This window comes from Meriones unguiculatus, chromosome 4 (assembly GCF_030254825.1).
Source record: "Meriones unguiculatus strain TT.TT164.6M chromosome 4, Bangor_MerUng_6.1, whole genome shotgun sequence".
Lineage (NCBI taxonomy): Eukaryota > Metazoa > Chordata > Mammalia > Rodentia > Muridae > Meriones > Meriones unguiculatus.
In genome coordinates, this window is record NC_083352.1 from 45,223,738 (window position 1) to 45,245,586 (window position 21,849).

General features: G+C 39.3%; 1 protein-coding gene across 1 annotated transcript in view; it reads right to left on the bottom strand.

Moving 5' to 3' along the window:
- LOC110563410 (chromobox protein homolog 1-like) overlaps positions 1–13,616 on the bottom strand; it is a 48,984-nt gene extending 35,368 nt beyond the window's left edge. Inside the window, exons 1-2 of the mRNA XM_060383218.1 lie at positions 13,589–13,616; positions 13,222–13,336 (exon numbers count right to left, since the gene is read on the bottom strand). Coding sequence (XP_060239201.1) covers positions 13,222–13,336; positions 13,589–13,616 — 143 coding nt within the window. The remainder of the gene's footprint in view (positions 1–13,221; positions 13,337–13,588) is intronic.
- Between the last annotated feature and the right edge of the window lie 8,233 nt (positions 13,617–21,849).

The following is a 21,849-nucleotide window of genomic DNA, read 5'->3' on the forward strand; positions in this document are numbered from 1 at the left end:
AGGTCTGTAGATTTTCATTTGTTTATCCTGTATTATATGGCTAATATCCACTTATAAGTGAGTATATATACCACTTACGTGTTCTTATGTATGTCTTTCTGCTAATGGATTACCTCACTCAGGATGATCTTTTCTACTTGACACAATTTGCCTGCAAATTTCATGATTTCCTTGTTTCTAATAGCTGAGTACATGTGTAAATGTACCACAGTTTTTCTGTATCCATTCTTTGGTTGAGGAACATCTAGGCTCTTTCTAGATTCTGTCTATTTTGAATAAAGCTTCTATGAACATAGTTGAGCAAGTGTATGGTTGAGCATCTTTTGCATATATGCCCAGGAGTGGTATAGCTGTGTCTTGATGTAGTATTTCCAGTTTTCAGAGAAAGCGCCAGATTGGTTTCCAAAGTGTTTGCACAAGTTTATATTCCCACCAGCAATGGAAGAGGGTTCCCCTTTGTCCACATCCTCCCCAGCATGTGTTGTCACCTGAGTTTTTGATCTTAGTCAATCTAATGGGTATAAGGTAGAATCTCAGAGTCATTCTGATTTTCATTTTTCTGATGACTAAGGGCATTGAGCATTTATTTCTTTCTTTACAATAAGAATTTTTTATTTTCGTTTGACAACAGGGAGGCACAGAGAAGCAAGGGGATTTATCCAAAGTCACATATATAATTAGCAACATAATTGATTTAACTTGGAATTCATTATCCTGTGTTTCCCCTGTCCCTGGACCAGTGAAGAGAGTATAACATGAGCTATCAACTAGTTCCATTTCTCATTAGGCATTTGCTTGGGTCTTACTTGGCCCAAGTTTTCTATTACTCTAGGCATCTCGATCCTTGCATATTTCCATAGCTGATTTAGCACTGGCTGGGCACCAATTTGATAGTCCTCTGTTGAAAATTGTCTGTTTATCTCCTTATCCTATTTATAAATTGGATTCTTTGGATTGTTAGTGTTTAATTTCTTGAGTTCTTTGTATATTCTATATATTAACCCTCTGTCAGATGTAAGGTTGGTGAAGAACTTTTCCCAGTCTGTAGGCTGTCATTTTGTCCTGATGACAGTGTCTTTTGCTTTACAAAAGCTTTTCAGTTCATGAGGTCCCATGTACTGATTGTTGATCATAAAGCCTGTTCTGTTGGTATTCTGTTCAAGAAGTTGTTTCCTATGCCAAGTTATTCAAGGTGCTTCCACATTTTTTTTTCCAACAGGTTTATTGTGTCTGCTTTTATGATGAGATCTTTGATCTATTTGGACTTTATTTTTGTGCAGAGTGATAAGTATGGATCTATTTGCATTTTTTCTACGTGCAGACACATAGACCCACACCAATTGTTGAAGATGTTATCTTTTTCCACTTATATGTTTTTTGGCTTCTTTGTCAAAAATTAAATATCTGTAGGTTTGTGGTTTTATTTCTGGGTCTTTGTTTATATTCCATTGGTCCACAAGTCTGTTTCTATGTCAGTACCATTCTGTGTTTTATTACTGTTGCTCTATGGTACAACTTGAGATTAGTGAAGGAGATACCTACAGAGTTTCTTTTATTGTACGGGATTGTTTTAGCTATTTTGTTTTGTTTTTCCATACAAAGTTGAGAATTGTTCTTTCAAGTTCTGTAAAGAATTGTGTTGGTATTTTTATGGCAATTCCATTAAATCTGTAGATTGCTTTTGTTAGGATGGCCATTTTTACTATGTTAATCCTACCGATCCATGAACATGAGAAATCTTTCCATCTGATCTTTTTCAATTTCTTTCTTCAGAGACTTTTTAAAATACAAGTGTTGGGGGGGCGGAGCCAAGATGGCGACTAGCACACACAGTTTCTGAGCTGTGGAAGAGCTAACCATCTGAGTTGGTGAGTGGAAGGACCTCTAACCCAGGAAAACAACGGTGAGGCTTTTGAAACAACAGGGAACATCGCAGGAGGTGAAAACTCTGGTCTCGGGTCACCTGGGGACTTGTGTGGGGAAGGGGAGAAACGACACTTTGATCTCCCGGAACTCCCCTCTACCAGACCTCCATCCTCCTTGGCACAGTGGACTCGTCTTTCTCAGCGCAGACTTAACTGTCTGGGTCTGCAGCCTCTGAGGTGGAGCTCCAAGCCCTTTAGCGGCAAATGCCAGCAGTACGTGTCTCGGAGTCCCAGATTCGCGCCACAGCTGCACCATCCTCCCAGGACCAGAGTCTGCTAGACGCCATACTAGCTCCGCAGGATCGCCATCACTGATGGTATGGCCTGCCCAATCCCACAGTGACAGAGAATACGCTATATACTCACCAAAACCAGGCAGAAATGCCATACTAGCTAGGCACACCAGGCACTGGGCCTCCCAAGCATGGAGAACACAGTGGAGAGACCCCAGGACTTCCCAGAAAGCATCGGGACTAGCAACCCAGTCTCCAGTTACTGTGGGACTTTCTAACATGGAGGCAGAGCAGCACTGAGCTGGCGGGGCACATCAGCCCTCCAGTTTAAGACTAACCAGGGCCAAACCAAAGAACAGAGAGCCTGGTTACTCGGATCCCTACTGACGTGACCACGCTGAAATCTCCAGTTGTAGCAAGACCTCATAACCTGGCAGTGACAACAGCACAGAGCTGGCAGAGCACATCAAAGAATCAGGGCCAAACCAGAGAGCAGAGAGCCTGGATACCCCAATCTCTGCCAAGTGACCTGACTATAAGTGAGTGCACACTTGAGAATCTGCAGATCCCGAGATCCTGGCTCCTTCTAAAACAGAAGCCAGGCATCAAACTCCCTCCCACCCATATACCCACTTTGGGAAACAGAGGGGCACTTGGGACATTGAAGTTCCTGCTCTGTGGGTCTAATTGAGGAGTTAAGGCAGTTAATGCCAGAGATTGCATTGCGATCATTACTAGTGCTGGCGACATATAAAGTGCAGAGCGCCTCCCACACACTCAAGGGTTCAACATTAGCCATCACTCTGTCCCTCGAGACACACGTCCACGCACACTTACACACACACACACACACACACACACACACACACACGCGCGTGCGCACACACACGCTTGCATTTGCCCCGTTTGCGCCTGCATACTTTCCTCCCACAGGTACAGCTAGTCCTCAGCACACGCTGAGAGTGCTCAGCTTCCTGAAGAACTCTCCAGACACCAGAGAGAGACAGTACCAGTCTGATCTGCAGAATCCAAAAACAAACAGGGAAGGTTTCAGATAAGCCAATGGCCAGGGGTAGGCGAAAGAACACTTCCAACATAAATCAGGACATCATGACTTCACCAGCAAACCCCCAAATCGATGGATACTCATATTCATCAGAAGCACAGGAAAATGATTTTAAAGCCATGCTTGCCCAATTATTTGAGGCTCATAAGGAGGAAATGAACAAATCTTTCAAAGAGTTGGCCAGTCAATTGGAGGTAAAGAAAGAAGAAATAGACAAAATCCTTAAAGAAACACAGGCAAACATAGCCAAGCAAATAGAGGCACAAGTAGAGATAAAATTAGTGGCATATAAAAATGAAATGAACAAAGAAATAGAGACCATCGTAGAGAGACAGGAATCCAAATTCAAACACATGAAAGAAATGGTGCAAGGCATGAAAACAGAATTAGAATCAATAAAGAAAACACAAAATGAGAAAACCCTTGAGCTGGAGAACTTGGAGAAAAGATCAGGAACCACAAAAGTAAGCATCACCAACAAGAGATTGAATACAAGAGATGGAAGAGAGAATCTCTAGAGCTGAAGACACATTTGCAGAAATTCATACTTCTCTCAAAGAAAAAGTAAAATCAGAAAAGTTCCAATCACAATATATCCAAGAAATCAAGGACGCTATGAAAAGACAAAATCTAAGAATAATAGGAAGTGATGAAAAAGAAGACTACAGGCTCCAAGGTCCAGAAAATATTTTCAAGAAAATCATAGAAGAAAATTTTCCCAACTTAAAGAAAGAGATGTCCATAAATATACAAGAGGCCTACAGAACTCCAAATAGACTAGACCAGAAAAGAAACACATCACGTCACATCATAATCAAAACACTAAATCTACAGAACAAAGAAAAGATATTAAAAGCAGCAAGGGAAAAAAGGCCAAGTAACATATGAAGGTAGACCTATCAGAATCACACCGGACTTCTCATCAGAAACTATGAAAGCCAGAAGGGCCTGGGCAAGTGTCATGGAGACTCTAAGAGATCACAAATGTCAACCCAGACTACTATACCCTGCAAAGCTTTCAATCAACATAGATGGAGAAAACAAAATATTCCATGACAAAACTAAATTTATGCAATATCTATACAGCAAACCAACCCTATAGAAGATACTAGAAGGAAAACTCCAATCCAATGAAAACAAGTTCAACCAAGAAAACAGGGCATACAGATAATATCCCAACAAAAATGAAAAGAAAACAAGCAATGAAACAGGATAAGATCACCAACTCCATTGCAAAAGGAACTAACATGCATTGGTCACTATTATCTATCAATATCAATGGACTCAACTCACCAATAAAAAGACAAAGGCTAACAGAATGGTTGCAGAAACAGGATCAAACATTCTGTTGCATCCAAGAAACACACCTATGCAACAAAGATAAACACTACCTCAGAGTAAAGGGCTGGAAAACTGTTTTTCAAGCAAATGGTTCCAGAAAACAAGCTGGAGTAGCCATCCTAATATCTAATAAAATAGACTTTCATCCAAAGTTAATAGAAAAAGATAAGGAGGGCTACTATATTCTCATTAAAAGAAAAATCCACCAAGAGGACATCATAATCTTGAATATCTATGCCCCAAATACAAGAGCACTGACATTCGTAAATGAAACATTATTAAAGCTTAAATCATACATTGATCCTATTACCTTAATAGTGGGAGACTTCAACACCCCACTCTCATCAAGGGACAGATCAACTAGACAAACACCAAATAGGGAAATAAAAGCACTCACAGAATCCCTAAATCAAATGGACCTAATAGACGTCTACAGATCGTTTCACCCAAACTCAAAAGAATACACCTTCTTTTCAGCACCACATGGAACCTTCTCCAAAATAGACCATATAGTGGGCCACAAAGCAAGCCTGAACAGATACAAAAGGATTGAAATAATACCTTGTATACTATCTGACCACCATGGACTAAAGCTAGACATCAACAACAACAGAAACAACAAAAAGCTGACACGCACATGGAAACTGAACAACTTACTACTCAATGACAGCTGGGTTAAGGAAGAAATAAAGAAAGAAATTAAAGACTTCCTAGAATTCAATGAAAAGGAAGGCACAACATACCCAAATTCATGGGAAACATTGAAAGCAGTGCTCAGAGGAAAATTTATAGCACTAAGTGCCTGCAAGAAGAAATTCTTAACATCACATACAAACAACTTAATGGCCCAACTGAAAACCCTAGAAAAAAAAGAAGCAGATACACCCAAGAGGAGCAGACAGCTGGAAATAATCAAACTCAGGGCTGAAATCAATCAATTAGAAACAAATAAAACTATCCAAAGAATCAATGAAACAAAAAAACTGGTTCTTTGTGAAAATCAACAAGATAGACAAACCCTTAGCCAAACTAACTAAAAAGCAGAGAGAAACTATCCAAATCAGCAAAATCAGAAATGAAAATGGGGACATGACTACAGACACTGAGGAAATTCAAACAATTATTAGGTCATACTACAAAAGCCTATATGGCACAACATTTGAAAATCTAAATGAAATGGATAATTTTCTTGACAGATTCCATCTACCAAAATTAAGTCAAGATCAGGTAGAAAGACTGAATAGCCCTATATCTCCCAAGGAAATTAAAGCAGTCATTAACAGTCTCCCCTCCAAAAAAAGCCCTGGACCAGATGGCTTCAGCGCAGAATTCTACCAGACCTTCAAAGAAGTGCTAACACCAATACTCCTCAAACTATTCCACAAAATAGAAACAGAAGGAACACTACCAAACTCATTCTATGAAGCCACAGTCACCTTGATACCTAAACCACACAAAGATCCAACAAAAAAAGAGAACTTCAGACCTATTTTTCTTATGAACATTGATGCAAAAATACTCAATAAAATACTTGCAAACCGAATCCAAGAACACATCAAAGATATCATCCACCATGACTAAGTAGGCTTCATCCCAGGCATGTAAGGGTGGTTCAACATACGGAAATCCATCAATGTAATCCACCACATAAATAAACTGAAGGAGAAAAACCACATGATCATCTCCTTAGATGCGGAAAAAGCATTTAAAAAAGTCCAAAACCCATTCATGTTTAAAGTCTTGGAGAGATCAGGGATACAAGGCACATACCTAAAGAAAGTAAAGGCAATATACATCAAGCCTATAGCCAACATCAAACTGAATGGAGAGAAACTTAAATCAATCTCACTGAAATCAGGGACAAGACAAGGCTGCCCATTGTCTCCATATCTCTTCAACATAGTACTTGAAGTCCTAGCCAGAGCAATAAGACAACTAAAGGAGATAAAGGGGGATACAAATCGGAAAGGAAGAGGTCAAAGTGTCACTATTTTCAGATGATATGATAGTATACATGAGCGACCGCCAAAAATTCAACCAGAGAACTCCTTCAGCTGATAAACACCTTCAGCAAAGTGGCAGGATACAAAATCAACTAAAAAAAAAAAATCCGATGACGGTGTCCTTTGCTTTACAGAAGCTTTTCAGTTTCATGAGGTCCCATTTATTGATTGATGCTCTTAGAGCCTGTGCTGTTGGTGTTCTGTTCAGGAACTTGTCTCCTGTCCCAATGAGTTCTAGGCTGTTCTCATTTGTGTTTTTTATCTTGGCCATTCTGATGGGTGTAAGGTGAAATCTTAGGGTGGTTTTGATTTGCATTTCCCTAATGGCTAATGAGGTTGAGCATTTCTTTAAGTGTCTCTCTGCCATTTTATATTCCTCTACAGAGAATTCTCTGTTTAGCTCCGTTCCCCATTTTTTAAGTGGATTACTTGTTTTGCTGCTTTTCAGCTTCTTTAGTTCTTTATATATACTGGATATTAGCCCTCTGTCAGATAAAGGGTTGGGGAAGATTCTTTCCCAATCTGTAGGCAGTCGTTTTGTTTTGATGACGGTATCCTTTGCTTTACAGAACCTTTTCAGTTTTATGAGGTTCCATTTATTGATTGTTGCTCTTAGAGCCTGTTCTGTTGGTGTTCTGTTCAGGAAGTTGTCTCCTGTTCCAATGAGTTCTAGGCTGTTCCCCACTTTTTCTTCTAAGCAATTTAAAGTATCTGGTTTTATGTTGAGGTCTTTGATCCACTTGGACTTTAGTTTTGTGCAGGGTGATAAATATGGATCTATTTGTATTTTTCTACATGAGACATCCAGTTACCAGCACCATTTGTTGAAGATGCTATCTTTTTTCCACTGTATGGTTTTGGCATCTTTGTCAAAGATCATGTGTCCTTAGGTTTGTGGGTTTATTTCTCGGTCTTCCGTTTGGTTTCATTAATCCACCATTCTGTTTCTATGCCAGTACCATGCAGGTTTTTTTTTTTTTTCAATGCAGTTTATTCAGGAACTTTGAACAATCTTCTGACCCTGGGGAAAGCCAGCCCATAGCTTAAATAGCCTCTGGGTAGCCAACCCCAGCATGCCATGTGGGCAATGCAGATAGGTCCACATACATGGAAGCAAGCCAGATCCTCGGCCTTAGCCAAATGTGGAGTTGTTCCTGACAGAGAGCACTCACCATCGGGAAGGTGGAAGGCGGAAACCAGCTCCATCTTTAAGGCGCGGCATTATGCAGCTCTCTACAGTTCCCTCTTTTTGTTTTAGACTCATCAGGCAACAGGAGAGGTCTGACCTCTGGTATTAGAAATAAATTGGGACTTTGTACCAATGTTCATTTAGGTGTCATCCACCCAAAGAGCATCAGACCAGTCTGATACCTTTTTCTCAGAGGCGGGACCTGGGGCATCAACCCGCATGCAATCAGACATGCTCTTCTCTGGGTCCAAAGAGGCTGACGCTGAGTGCAGTGCTTAGCCTCGCATCCTGAGCATAACATTTCAGCTTTTTATGGTAGCCAACCATGCTTGGGGAGACTGTCCTGATTCAATGGCTGTAAAGGCCTGAATGGTCATGGCTGCATTACGCTGTTGTGAGACTCTAATCTTGCATATATACCACAGGCAAACCAAGGAGACCAACACCAGAAGGCCTGCTAATGCTCCCATGCCCACCCATTCCTTCAAATGATTCATGGTTGCAGCAATCAATGATGGTAATCCTGTGGGTAGTCCTGCGTCCACTCTGGTAGAATTTACCATGACAATGGCCACTCTCGGCTGCTCCATTGTAGTATCGAATTCTCCAGTCCAATTACCTAAAATATAGCTAGGCAATTGTTTAGACAGATTTGCAGCACAGGAAAAATTCTCATGTTGTATGCTAGTGACTCAAAGTCCAGCATATTTTCATTGACAGCCAAGTTGAGCAATTTGCCATAGGGTATCAATTTGCTCCTGCAAGAGGTCAATTCTCTGATTGAACACCATCAAGCCTCCTTTTATTTGAGCATTAATTCCTTTTTGTACATCTAAAGCATGAGCTACATTGGCTAAAAGATTATTCAGGGTCTGAGCAGTCTGCACAGTATGACTCATGGCTAATGCCGCGGTGGTAGCTCCAACAGCCGCCAATGAGATGGCAGTAACAATGGTGGCTGTAATTCCAAGATCCCTTTTCTGTCTGAAGAGAGTCATAGCATGAGGGGCATCAAGAGGCACAGGCACCCAGCGAGGCATGAGAGTAACCAGGGCATACCTAAATTCACTAGCATTCTAGCTTTGGGCAAAAAAGCAAGTATCATTACCACAATTACTTGGCTCTATCGGGCTAATAATTAATAAAAATGGGGGATATAAAGAAACAGGTGTGGGCTTATAGGAAATATTATGAGAAGCCTTAACCCCCTCGTTGGAATATCCTGCATCAGTTCTAGAACTAGCAATGGTGGTGTCTGAGGTCTGAGTAGGTTCAGGAAACCATTGCCCCCAGGGGCGAGACATGCTCCATGTAAATTAACTAACTCCATGTTTTCCTCCACTTTTGAAAGTCATTTAAGGTTCTTAAATTATTTTTTTCCTTTTTTAAAAATTTTTCATCAATTACATTTTATTCATTCTGCATCCCCCCATAAGCTCCTCTCTCCTCCCCTCCCAATCCCACCCTCTCTCCTCCCTCTGCATGCATGCCACTCCCCAAGTCCACTCATGGGGGGGGCTTCTCCTCTCCTTTCTGATCTTAGTCCATCAGTTCACATCAAAAGTGGCTGCATTGTCCTCTACTATGGCCTGGTAAGGCTGCTACCCCCAGGGGGAGGTGATCAAAGAGCAGGCCAATCAGATTATGTCAGAGGCAGTCCCTCTTCTCATTACTATGTAACCCAATTGGACTCTGAACTTCCCTGGGCTACATCTGTGCAGGGGTTCTGGGTTATCTCTATGAATAGTTCTTGGTTGGATTATGAGTCTCTGGGAAGTTCCCTGTGTTCCAATTTTCTTGTTCTGTTGCTCTCTTTGTGGAGACTCTGTCCTCTCCAGTTTTTACTATTTCCCAGTTCTTACATAAAATTCCTTTCACTCTGCCCAACAGTTGCCCATTAGGCTCAGCATTTGCTTTGATAGTTTGTAGGGCAGAGGTTTTCAGAGGCCCTCTGTGGTAGGTTCCTAGGTTTTTTCCTGTTTTCTTCTTCTGATGTCCATCCTCTTTGCCTTTCCAGATGGGGATTGGACATTTTAGTTAGGGTCCTCTCTCTTGCTTAGTTTCTTTAGATGCAGAGGTTTTAGTGGGTTTGTCCTATGTTGTATGTCTATATGAGTGAGTATATCCTGTGTGTGTCTTTTTGCTTCTGGGACAACTCACTCAGGATGATCCTTTCCAGATCCCACCATTTACCTGCAAATTTCAAGATTTCCTTATTTTTCATTGCTGAGTAATACTCCATTGTATAGATGTACCACAGTTTCTGCATCCATTCTTCAGTTGAGGGGCATCTGGGTTGTTTCCAGCTTCTGGCTATTACAAATAAAGCTGCTACAAACATGGTTGAGCAAATGTCCTTTTTGTGTACTTGAGCCTCTTTTGGATATATGCCTAGGAGTGGTATGGCTGTATCTTGGGGAAGCACTATTCCTAGTTGTCTGAGAAAGCGCCAGATTGATTTCCAGAGTGGTTGTACAAGTTTACATTCCCACTAGCAGTAGAGAATGGTTCCCCTTTCTCCACAACCTCTCCAGCATGTGTTGTCACTTGAGTTCTTGATCTTGGCCATTCTCATGGATGTAAGGTTGTTGCGACCCGCGTAATCGTCTCACCAGCAAGAACGCACGCGGACAACAGGATCCTTCTGCAGCAAGCTTTATTACAGTCAAGCGATGAAAGGAGGAAGACCCCGAGCCCCAAAGTGGCGCTGTTTATATAAGCCCTGCTCGCACCAGAGTGGTGTGATATGATGTATCATTCCCTGATTGGCTGTTCACCCATGGTGTGAGATGAGGTATCATCCCCTGATTGGCTGCTCACCCATCACCCCATGTGACACCCCGGGCTGGGCAGTGACTTGGCGCGCCTTCGCCTTAGCGCATGTGCAACTCCACGTGTTTACCAGGATGAGAGCCGGATGCCAGCGCCATCTTGTAATGGCGACTTTACTCTGGGCTCTCTACATCTCCCCCTTTTTTATTTTGTTTGAACAGTAAGCTTCCTACTGTCAATACAGCATTATGCCAGAAAGCCAACATCTGAGCCTGGTGGAAGGCAATGCTTCAGCCGTTGCCCGTCATTGGAGCAACCTCCTCACTGTGAGGCTGTCCTGTCTTAGGTCGGTGAAGACTTATTTGTACTCTTCCATCACTGACTTTCCAGATTGTTCGGCAAGAGAAAAATTGTGATTTACACCCATTCCCGTGCAATGGGAAACAGATCCCCAGGGAGTGCAAGGGCTGTAAATCCAGATTGTGGCATGTGCCTGCAAAGACAGAGGCAACCTAGTCAAACATTAATTTTTCAGCATGGATAACCAAATATTGGGGGAGGTGGCTTGCTCCAGAGCGGCTAGCGCTTGTGCGATCACCACCTTGTCACATTTTTGTTGGGTTTTGAGTTTGCAGAACAACCAGAGGACAAATATTAAACCACAGCAAAGGGCAGCGCCAAACATCCCAACGCCCACCCATTCCTTAAAATAAGAAAAGGTGGAAGAAACCTAGGATAATAAGCCATCTGTGAGCAATAAATCCACTCGAGTAGAATTAATGGTCACCACCGCTGCCCTTAGCTCTTCAAGTAGTTGCAGGTATATTCGTTGAAAGATCATCTTCAGCTGCAGCGAGCTTTTGCGTGAGGCGCTCCGGTACCCAGAATGGATTGTTTTCTTTCTGTGGGAAAACACAGACAGCTCCCCTGGATCTTATGAAGATAGGATCCGGGCCTTTCCATTAACCAGTCAAGACATCCTTCCATTTGACTATTTCCTTAGGCCTATCAGGCTCTACAGGGCACGGCTTGCAGCCGGTGTTAAGGCTCTGGGTGAAGAAATATGAGCATCCCCTTCCAAAATATCAAATAGGGGTTTTAATTCAGCAGAAGGAATCTTTAAAAACAGCCTAAGCCAATTTATATCACCTAATAAATTTTAAAAATCATTTAAGGTATGTAAATGGTCCCTGAGAATTTCTATTTTTTGAGGAACTATTTTGTCCAGGTAAATGACCGTTCCCAAAAAGGAACCTACCTCTGAAATCTAGACCTTTTCAGTGGCAATATGCAATCCCCATTGCTGCAGGGTTTTTTGCAACAAAGGATACGGCATTAAAATTGAACAGTACCTGAACAAAATGGTGGCAAACTTATAACTCCACCCTCTTCATCTCCGGACCAGTATGGCGGCTGGCTACGTGCAACTGAACTCAGCTGGAAACCCTAAACAAACATGGCAGCCAAACTACAGCTTCATGTGCTTTCCATTGCTGAACCATCATGGCGGCAGGCCATGTGCTAGCATTAGCACAGGCTGCGACTGACAACACCAAGTACAGCCACTAGGTGCTGCTGATACAGCAAACACTGTGGAACATCTATAATCCCCCACAACCAAAAGTTCTTAGTGATTAAACAAGCTTTAGAATCAACTGCTTAACAGAACAATTTTAAACTGTAAGAATTATTTTAGCCATACCAAACCTATCAGCTAGAATTTTTTCCTTAAAAGAGTATAAAAAACATTTTGTAATGAACAATCACCAGCCCTTTAAATGAATTATAACATATTTAAAATACAGTTTTTTAAAATCATATTAACTCTCTGGCTTTTTATAACACATCCACTAACCTTCTGCAACATTCTATATACCTTTAGGTTTCTAGCTTTCTTTTCTGGCTTAACCAGACATGCTTACTTTCTTGCTCTCTTTCTTGCTTTTTAGACAACATAAAAACTTTTATCAAAATCTTTTCCATTCTGACATGATCCTGCTGACACTAGGGACAACAGGAGCGGCCGACCGAGAAAGTGCACGCTTCCTGTTTCTCAGTAGTGGCCGCTCATCCAGGTGGTATCGGTCTTCCTCATAGCGGGCTGCTTCCTCCTCTAGATCTGACTCCTTGGAGGGACTTAACTCCTCCGACTCAGAATTGCCAATTTCTGAAGCCTCTAGTTCTTTTGTCGGATAGAGAGGCTCCTTTTTAGATTTTTTTCTTCTCCTTATCATGTTTCACTCCCAGGGCGTCCTTTCCCTTGCCTTTCGCTCCCACGGCTTTACCATCCGTGGAAGGGTCTTTATCCTTAGGGACATCTTTAGAGACATCCTTTTCCTTTTTTGTAAGAGCTCTTAACCTTTTATCCTGTTCTGTTTCTGACATGCTGTCTTGTATCTCCTCCAACATTTCCTGACCAGCCTTAATAGAGGAACGACAGTTTTCATTTTCCAAGCAAGATTTAACCAAAAACCACAGTGATCTAGTACCTGCTCTTAGCTTTCTGTTAATCTCTTCCCTTTCGAGATCGCCCTCAAGCTTGTACCAAAAGAAAAGGAACCAAAAGAAACCAAAAGAAACCAAAAGAAAAAGGACGAGGGCAACAGTCACAACAGGGAAAGCAATAAGGGCTCCTGCTAGCTGAGGTGAAAGATGAGATAAATCAAGACAAAACATACCTCTCAGACCTTACCTCGATGCTGCAGTTCTGAATCCTCCCCGCAAACAGGGGGTCTCCTCGGCACCGGCAATAGCAGGCTCCCGGCGTCCCGGGTTTCGGAACCAGATGTTGCGACCCGCATAATCGTCTCGCCAACAAGAACGCACGTGGACAACAGGATCCTTCTGCAGCAAGCTTTATTACAGTCAAGCGATGAAAGGAGGAAGACCCCGAGCCCCAAAGTGGCGCTGTTTATATAAGCCCTGCTCGCACCAGAGTGGTGTGAGATGAGGTATCATACCCTGATTGGCTGCTCACCCATCACCCCATGTGACACCCCGGGCTGGGCAGTGACTTGGCGCGCCTTCACCTTAGCGCATGTGCAACTCCACGTGTTTACCAGGATGAGAGCCGGATGCCAGCGCCATGGGCTCTCTACATAAGGTGAAATCTCAGGGTTGTTTTGATTTGTATTTCCCTAATGGCTAGTGAGGTTGAGCATTTCTTTAAGTGCTTCTCTGCCATTCGGTATTCCTATACAGAGAGTTCTCTGTTTAGCTCTGTTCCCCATTTTTTAAGTGGATTACTTGGTTTGCTGCTTTTCAGCTTCTTTAGTTCTTTATATATATTGGATATGAGTCCTCTGTCAGATAAAGGGTTAGTGAAGATTCTTTCCCAATCTGTAGGCGTTCACTTTGTTTTGATGAAGGTGTCCTTTGCTTTGCAGAAGCTTTTCAGTTTCATGAGGTCCCATTTATTGATTGTTGCTCTGAGAGCCTGTGCTGTAGGTGTTCTGTTTAGGAAGTTTTCTCCTGTACCAATGAGTTCTAGGGTATTCCACACTTTTTTTTCAAGCCAATTTAATGTGTCTGGTTTTATGTTGAGGTCTTTGATCCACTTGGACTTCAGTTTTTTGCAGGGTGATAGGTATGGATCTATTTTCATTTTTCTACATGTTTTTCTACATGTTTCTACATCCAGTTGGACCAGCACCATTTGTTGAAGATGCTATCTTTTTTGCATTGTATGGTTTTGGCATCTTTGTCAAAGATCATGTGTCCTTAGGTTTGTGGGTTTATTTCTGGGTCTTCTGTTTGGTTTCATTGATCCACCATTCTGTTTCTATGCCAGTACCATGCAGTTTTTATTACTGTTTCTCTGTAGTAAAGCTTAAGATCAGAGATGGAGATACTGCCAGAAGATCTTTTATTGTAGAGGATTGTTTAAGCAATTCTGGGTATCTTATTATTCCATATGAAGTTGAGAATTTTTCTTCCAGGTCTGTAAAGAATTGTGTTGGTAATTTGATGGAAATTACACTGAATCTGTAGATTGCTTTTGGTAAGATGGCCATTTTTACTATGTTAATCCTGCCAAGCCATGAGCATGGGAGATCTTTCAGTCTTCTGATATCTTCTTCTAATTTTTTCTTCAGAGACTTAAATTTTTTTTTCATATAAGTCTTTGCCTTGCTTGGTTAGGGTTACACCATGCTACATTATGTCATTTGTCGCTATTGTGAAGGGTGCTGTTTCCCTGATTTCTTTCTCAGCCCTTTTGTCTTTTGTATACAGGCGGGCTACTGATTTTTGGGAGTTAATTTTGTATCCAGCCACTTTGCTGAAGGTGTTTATCAGCTGAAGGAGTTCCCTGGTAGAGTTTTTGGGGTCACTTACGTATACTATCTTATCATCTGCAAATAGTGATAATTTGACTTCTTCCTTTCCAATTTGTATCCACTTGATCTCCTTCACCTGTCTTATTGCTCTAGCAAGGACTTCAAGAACTATGTAGTAGAGATATGGAGACAGTCGGCAGCCTTGCCTTGTCCTTGATTTCAGTGGGATTGCTTTAAGTTTCTTTCCATTTAGTTTGATGTTGGCTATAGGGTTGCTGTATATTGCCTTTACTATGTTTAGGTATGTGCCTTGTATCCCTGATTTCTCCAATACTTTAAACATGGATTTTGTCAAATGCTTTTTCAGCATCTAAGGAGATTATCATGTGTATTTTTTTTTCAGTTTGTTAATATGATGGATCACATTGATGGATTTCCAAATATTGAACCACCTCTGCATACCTGGGATGAAGCCTACTTGGTCATAGTGGATGATATCTTTGATGTGTTCTTGTATTCAGTTTGCAAGTATTTTGTTGAGTATTTTTGCATCAATGTTCATAAGGGAGATTGGCTTCAAATTCTCTTTCTTTGTTGGGTTTTTGTGAGGTTTAGGTACCATGGTGACTGTAGCTTCATCGAATGATTTTGGTAGTCTTCCTTCTGTTTCTATTTTGTGGAATAGTTTGAAGAGAACTGGAGTTAGCTCTTCTTTGAAGGTCTGGTAGAATTTTGCACTGAAACCATTTGGTCCTTGGCTCCTTTTTTGAATGGGAGACTTTCGATGACTGCTTCTATTTCCTTATAGGATGTAGGACTGTTTAATTGATTTACCTGGTCTTGATTCAGCTTTGGTAAGTCAAACTGATCAAGAAAAATGTCCATTTCATTTAGATTTTCAAATTTTGTGGCATATTGACTTTTGAAGTAAGTCAAAAGTAAGACTTTTGATTGTTTGGATTTCCTCAGTGTCTGTAGTTATGTCCTCCTTTTCATTTCTGATTTTGTTGATTTGGGTGGTGTCTCTCTGTCTTTTAGTTAGCTTGGCTAAGGGTTTGTCTATCGTGTTGATTTTCTCAAAGAACCAGCTCTTTGTTTCATTGATTCTTTGAATTGTTTTATTTGTTTCTAATTGATTGATTTCAGCCCTGAGTTTGATTATTTCCAGCCTTCTACTCTTCTTTGGTGTGTCTGCTTCTTCTTTTTCTAGGGTTTTTAGGTGAGCCATTAAATTGCTTGAATGAGCTGTCTGGAATTTCTTCCTGAAGGCACTTAGTGCTATGATCTTTCCTCTTAGCACTGCTTTCATTGTGTCCCACAAGTTTGGGTATGTTGTTTCTTCATTTTCATTGAGTTCTAGGAAGACTTTAATTTCTTTATTTCTTCTCTGATCCAGCTGTCATTTAGTAGCAAGTTGTTCAGTTTCCATGTGTGTGTAGGCTTTTTGCTATTTCTGTTGTTGTTGAGGTCCGGATTTATTCCATGGTGATCAGATAGGATACAAGGGATTATTTCAATCTTCTTGTATCTGTTGAGGCTTGCTTTGTGACTAATTATGTGGTCTATTTTGGAGAAGGTTCCACGAGGTGCCGAGAACAAGGTAAATTCTTTTGTGTTCGGGTGTAAGGTTCTGTAAATGTCTGTTAAGTCCATTTGATTCATGACCTCTGTTACAGACATTGTTTTTTTGTTTAATATCTGTTTTGTTGACCTGTCCTTTGTTGAGAATGGGGTGTTGAAGTCTCCCACTATTAATGTGTGGGGATCTATGTGTGGTTTAAGTTTTATCAATGTTTCTTTTACAAATGTGGGTACCTTTGTATTTGTTGCATAGATGTTCAAGATTGTGATGTCTTCCTTGTGGAATTTTCCCTTGAAGACTATGAAGTGTTCTTCCCCATCTCTTTTGATTAATTTTGGTTGAAAGTCTATTTTATTAAATATTAGAATGGCAAGTCATGCTTGCTTCTTGGTTCCATTTGCTTGGAAAGGAGGAAGGATCTGATATCTGTTGCGAGAGCAGAGGGTCACTGAATCTGAGGTTCCACACTCTCTGGCATGTGCAGCAAATACCAGGGTTTCACAGTTTGTGATTTCTGGCCCCAACTCACAGAATATCTCCTCTGGTCCTGGGAAGCTTCAAGTTAGATGCTGTGGATAAAGTTGTTGGTCCATTCACTGGATTCAGACTCTTGGATCTACTGCTCCTCAGATAAGGTGCACACTGGTAGCTGCCATCTTGAAACCCGACTGTATATACATACAATTTAGGTACATGATCTGAAGGACAGAAAGCAAGCAGAAATATGAATCACATTTCATCATACTTATCAAAGGAACAAATGATCTTATAAACATTGCTAACACTTTATATCATATTTTGCAGAACAAATATATGTTGTCAAAGTCCATATTAAAAACATATCCTGAATTCTTTTTTTTTTTTTTTGCTATTTCATGTGTCAAAGCTAAGATAAGAAGGCTAAGTTCTCCTGTTATGATTGTGGTGTGTCTTTTTATGTTCTTGTTTCAGCAGATTTTACCTCATGTATTTTGGTGTTCTATTGTTAGAGAAGGCACATTTAGAATTATGTACATTCCACATTCAGTGATATAGCAATTTTGTGATTTTTAGTCTAAGTAATTTTCTCTGCTCCTTTTCCAAATTCTTTGGTACACACTTATGCAGCATTTTATTTTCTGTACTGGAAAGTTTAATCTGTTCATGTTATTATATTCTTAAGAGATTTTTTATAGACAGCATGTGATTTTGTCTTTTAATTTACTCCAGTGACAATTCTTGTATTTTTTAAATATTTTGATTAGTCATGTGCAGTGTTATATGTCTCAAATTGTACTATTTGTCGTTTGTCCCATCTAAAGTCGCTAAGTTTCCTTTTATCCTTTTACAGTATTTACAGAATGTATAATCTCCATTTTTACTTTCTGGAATTTGAGGTATATTTTCTTATATAGATTTGTCTTGGTGGCTACAGGGATATACAATACACTGTTTTTCATGGTACTAAATGTATATCAATATGTCCAGTGAAATGTAAAAATATTAACACTTCATTATTCATCTTCATCTTTTACATTATACTTGTCATATGTATTTCATATACATTGAAATGTTAAAATCTTTGTTTTGACACAAAATTACTATTTTTTGAAGTGCAATGTTTTTATCTTGTTATATGTCTACAAAGATCTTCACATTTCACTTGGTCTTACTTCTTTTCCAAGTTTCTGATATAATTTTTCTGCTATCTGACATACTTTCATTGACATGTTTATTTTACGGAATCCATCTGCTGGTAACAAATTCTCATGGTTCCCTGAAAGATATTTCCACTAGATATATTACTCTGGGTCAACAGTTGTTTTCGCTCAGCCCTTTAGCAATTCTGGCTCAGGGATTTCTTGCTCCAGACATTTCTGAGGATGGATCCATAGTCATCTGAACTCTTGATCTGCTATACATAATGTGCCATTTTCAAGGGTACTGTCAAGAGACCCCCCAGTCTGTTTTTTAGCTATTTGTTTATAACACATCCGAGCACGAATCCCTCCGTGCTTATCTTTTAATAAGTCTCTTAAATCTGTAGGCATGTATTTATCATATTTAGTAATTTTTCAGGCATTAATCAACACTCACTTTGTCATATATATATTTAATTTAAATGACTAAAATATTGGTCTTCATATACTAGCCACTTGATCTTGTGGTGGCCTGCATTGTCTTCAATGATCTATCTATCTATCTATCTATCTATCTATCTATCTATCTATCTATCATCTATCTATCTTGTTTTTTTTTATGTGTATAAGTGTTTTGCTGCATGTATGCATGTACACCACATTTCTTTCCTTCAGGCGCCTTTGGAGGCAGAAAAGGGAGTCAGGTACCTAGAACTGGGGTTATAGACATATTTTTAGCTATACAAGGGTGCCAGGAATCAAACTCAAGTCCTCTGCAGAAGCACTTAGTGCTCTTAACCGCTAAGCCATCTCTTCAGCATTTTCTTTAAAAGTATGGTTTCTCCTAGTTTTTCTTCTTTCTCTCCTTTGTTCTCTGGTAATGAAATTCCTTCCTATTATGAAAGTCAATGTGCGCCTTTAAAAATACTATTTAATTTAGTTATTAGTGTTCTCACTTGTAAAAGTTCCATCTGTGAGAAAGAATACCTCCAGAAAGTCATTGTGTATTCATTACTTCATCACACCACTTACAATTTTATAAACAGATGTCCCCCAATATTTACTAAACTTTTTATGAAGACTTGTCCTTTGGGATATCACTATCTCATAGAACATATAATTAGTGGAAGTCTATATCCTGGTAAGCATTATATACATCATGTAGATGGAGAATATGTGGTAGAGATATGATTAATAATTTTATCCATTGAGAAAATACATTTTGTATTCTAGTTGTTATATTATTTATGAGGAAATAAAAATTATATATTATATTATTATACTATATTATATATTGTTTATATTATAATTATATATTATTTATGAGAAAGTAAAAAAATTATTGTATTATATTCTTTATGAGAAAATAAAAATTCTGATGCACAGAAATATAATATTGTTTCCCAAATGTACACATTTGATTTCTAATAAAAATAATACCTACGGTCAGACCAAGAGAGAAAAATGTTAAGGAATTGCAAAACAAAAAATTAAATGACTCTTGGGGATAAAAGAAAGATTAACAGCTGAAGCATTCAAGGGACCAGGTTCCCAGAATTCATGGCAGGCAGCTTGTAACTGTCTGTAGCTTCAGTTCCTAGGAATCCGATGCATTTTCTACCTACAAGGACACTTTCACACATGTGGCATATACCAGACATACACATACATAAAAATAAAATTTTATTTATTATTTATATTATTGAAAAACTATTTCCATAACATACATACTGGTCACAGTTTCCCTTTCCCTAACTGGTCCCAGATACTTCCTGCCTGAGGCGGTTGTGCAGACTCCTCACATCTACCTGTTCCTCATAGCTAGGGAGTCTCCAATTCCACCTTCTCAGCAGTGTATGAACCCCTCGGCTCTGCTTTCTCTCTCATCTCTCATCTGTGTATCCATTTTCCCCATCTTTCAATCGCACTTTCTCCCATAGTAGTGGCACCTACAACAGAATGTCTTTCTTTGGGCCACCATGGCTGGTGTGCCTGGATTGGGTATGCCCATAAAAAATATGTTTACAATAAACAACTCTTTATATTAAAACGATTTATAGTATACGTATTTATGTATATATAATGTAAATATATTATATGTACTTTACACATAATGAGGTTACAGAAAGGAAAAATTTATTTTGATATCTGTGACAGGTTAGTGCTATTTTCAAGTTGTATTGAACATTGTTAACTCACTAGGAACTAAAATAAACATGCAGTTTTGCTGTTAAACTTACACAATTTATTGCAACTTTATTTATTGTGATTTCATATGATTATATGTCTTCAAATAATAGTTTGTCTCAATGTATGTGTTCCTTGTACTTTTTCTTGGCTCTTTTTCTTTCCATTTGTTTTACCTATTCTGGTTTGTTTGCTTTTATTTTATCGTATTATTATTATTCTTATATTATTGTTTGTTTTCTAATGAAAGAAAGGGTGTGGATTTGGGTAATTGGGAAAGTGTGGAGGATATAAAAGGAGTGGAAGGAAAGTAAACTGTAAGCAAAACATATTATCAATTAAAAACATTAAAGAATAATAACAAATAATAGTTCAGGATCACTAGTAAATAACCTGATGAAAATGACCTTGGAGAATGTATTGTCTGTTGTTTCAACTCTTAGTAGAGACCTTTGCAAGGCATGAAAATACGTAGTGCTATTAATGCCTTGATATTAACAAAATTCACAGAATTTAATTTAATTTTAACATGAAGCATTATTTAATTTTTTTATAAAATATATTTATTTTTTTCTTTAACTTTTCTTTCCTTTTCAAAATAATCTTTCTGAGAAAGGATCTCACACATGCCTTCTGTCTCTACCTTTTGACTGCTAAGATTAAATATATGACTCACCAGTTCATATGTTGTTGGGTGTTGATCCCAGGTTGTCTTGAATGCCAGACATGTACTCAACCAGCTGATCTGTATCTCAACTAATTCTATTTTACTGGATATTGGCCTTACCTAGATCTTTTGTTACCTATATAATAGGAAATATTATGATTTTTCTAAACAAATATTACAGTTCAGATAAGTACTTTTGGTTGATTAGGATGAGCAGGAAATTCTATGTGTGCATGATAATCAAGGATTTTCAGTAAAATAAGGAACAAGACAAGGAGGTCCAGTTTCCTTACTCACGTTCAACATAGTACCTTAAGATTTTAGCTGGAGCTTTAAGGTGAACTATGGAGATGAAGAAACACAAACAGAAAAAGAAGAACTAATATCCGTATTTGCAGATAATGAGATTCTGTGTGTAAAAGACTCCAAAGACCCCCTTCAGAATAGTCCTACTTCTTATAAATACCTTGAGCAAAGTAGCAGAATATAAAATCAGCACACAAAAGTTGGAATGGTGGCCCAGAAGTTTAAAGCACTTAGTGCTTTTGCAGAGTATCCAGCTTTGGTTCACAGCACCAACAGGGCAACTCACTACTCTGTAACTCCAGTGCTAGGACATCCAGTTCCCTCTCCTCATCTTTTCAGGCTCCAGGTACATACGCAGTATACATACAAGCACTCATCCACATTTTTAAAAAAGCATTTAAAAATTATCTTAAAAGTAATGAGTTTCACTGGCATCTTTAGAATACTTTGTTTTGCCTTTGTAATCCTCCTCTCTCATTTCCCACACCCCCCTTGCCCTTTTCCAGCTCATCACTTTTCTCCTTAGAATAAACAGCTTTGGATTTCATTTCACATATATTGTATTATCTTCTTTTACCTGTGTTAGACTTTTTTTCTCTTTTCATGATCCCCTTTATACTATCCATGAGTCAATCCCACCACACAGATGTACACATACATGAAAACAAAAAAGTAGATCTTT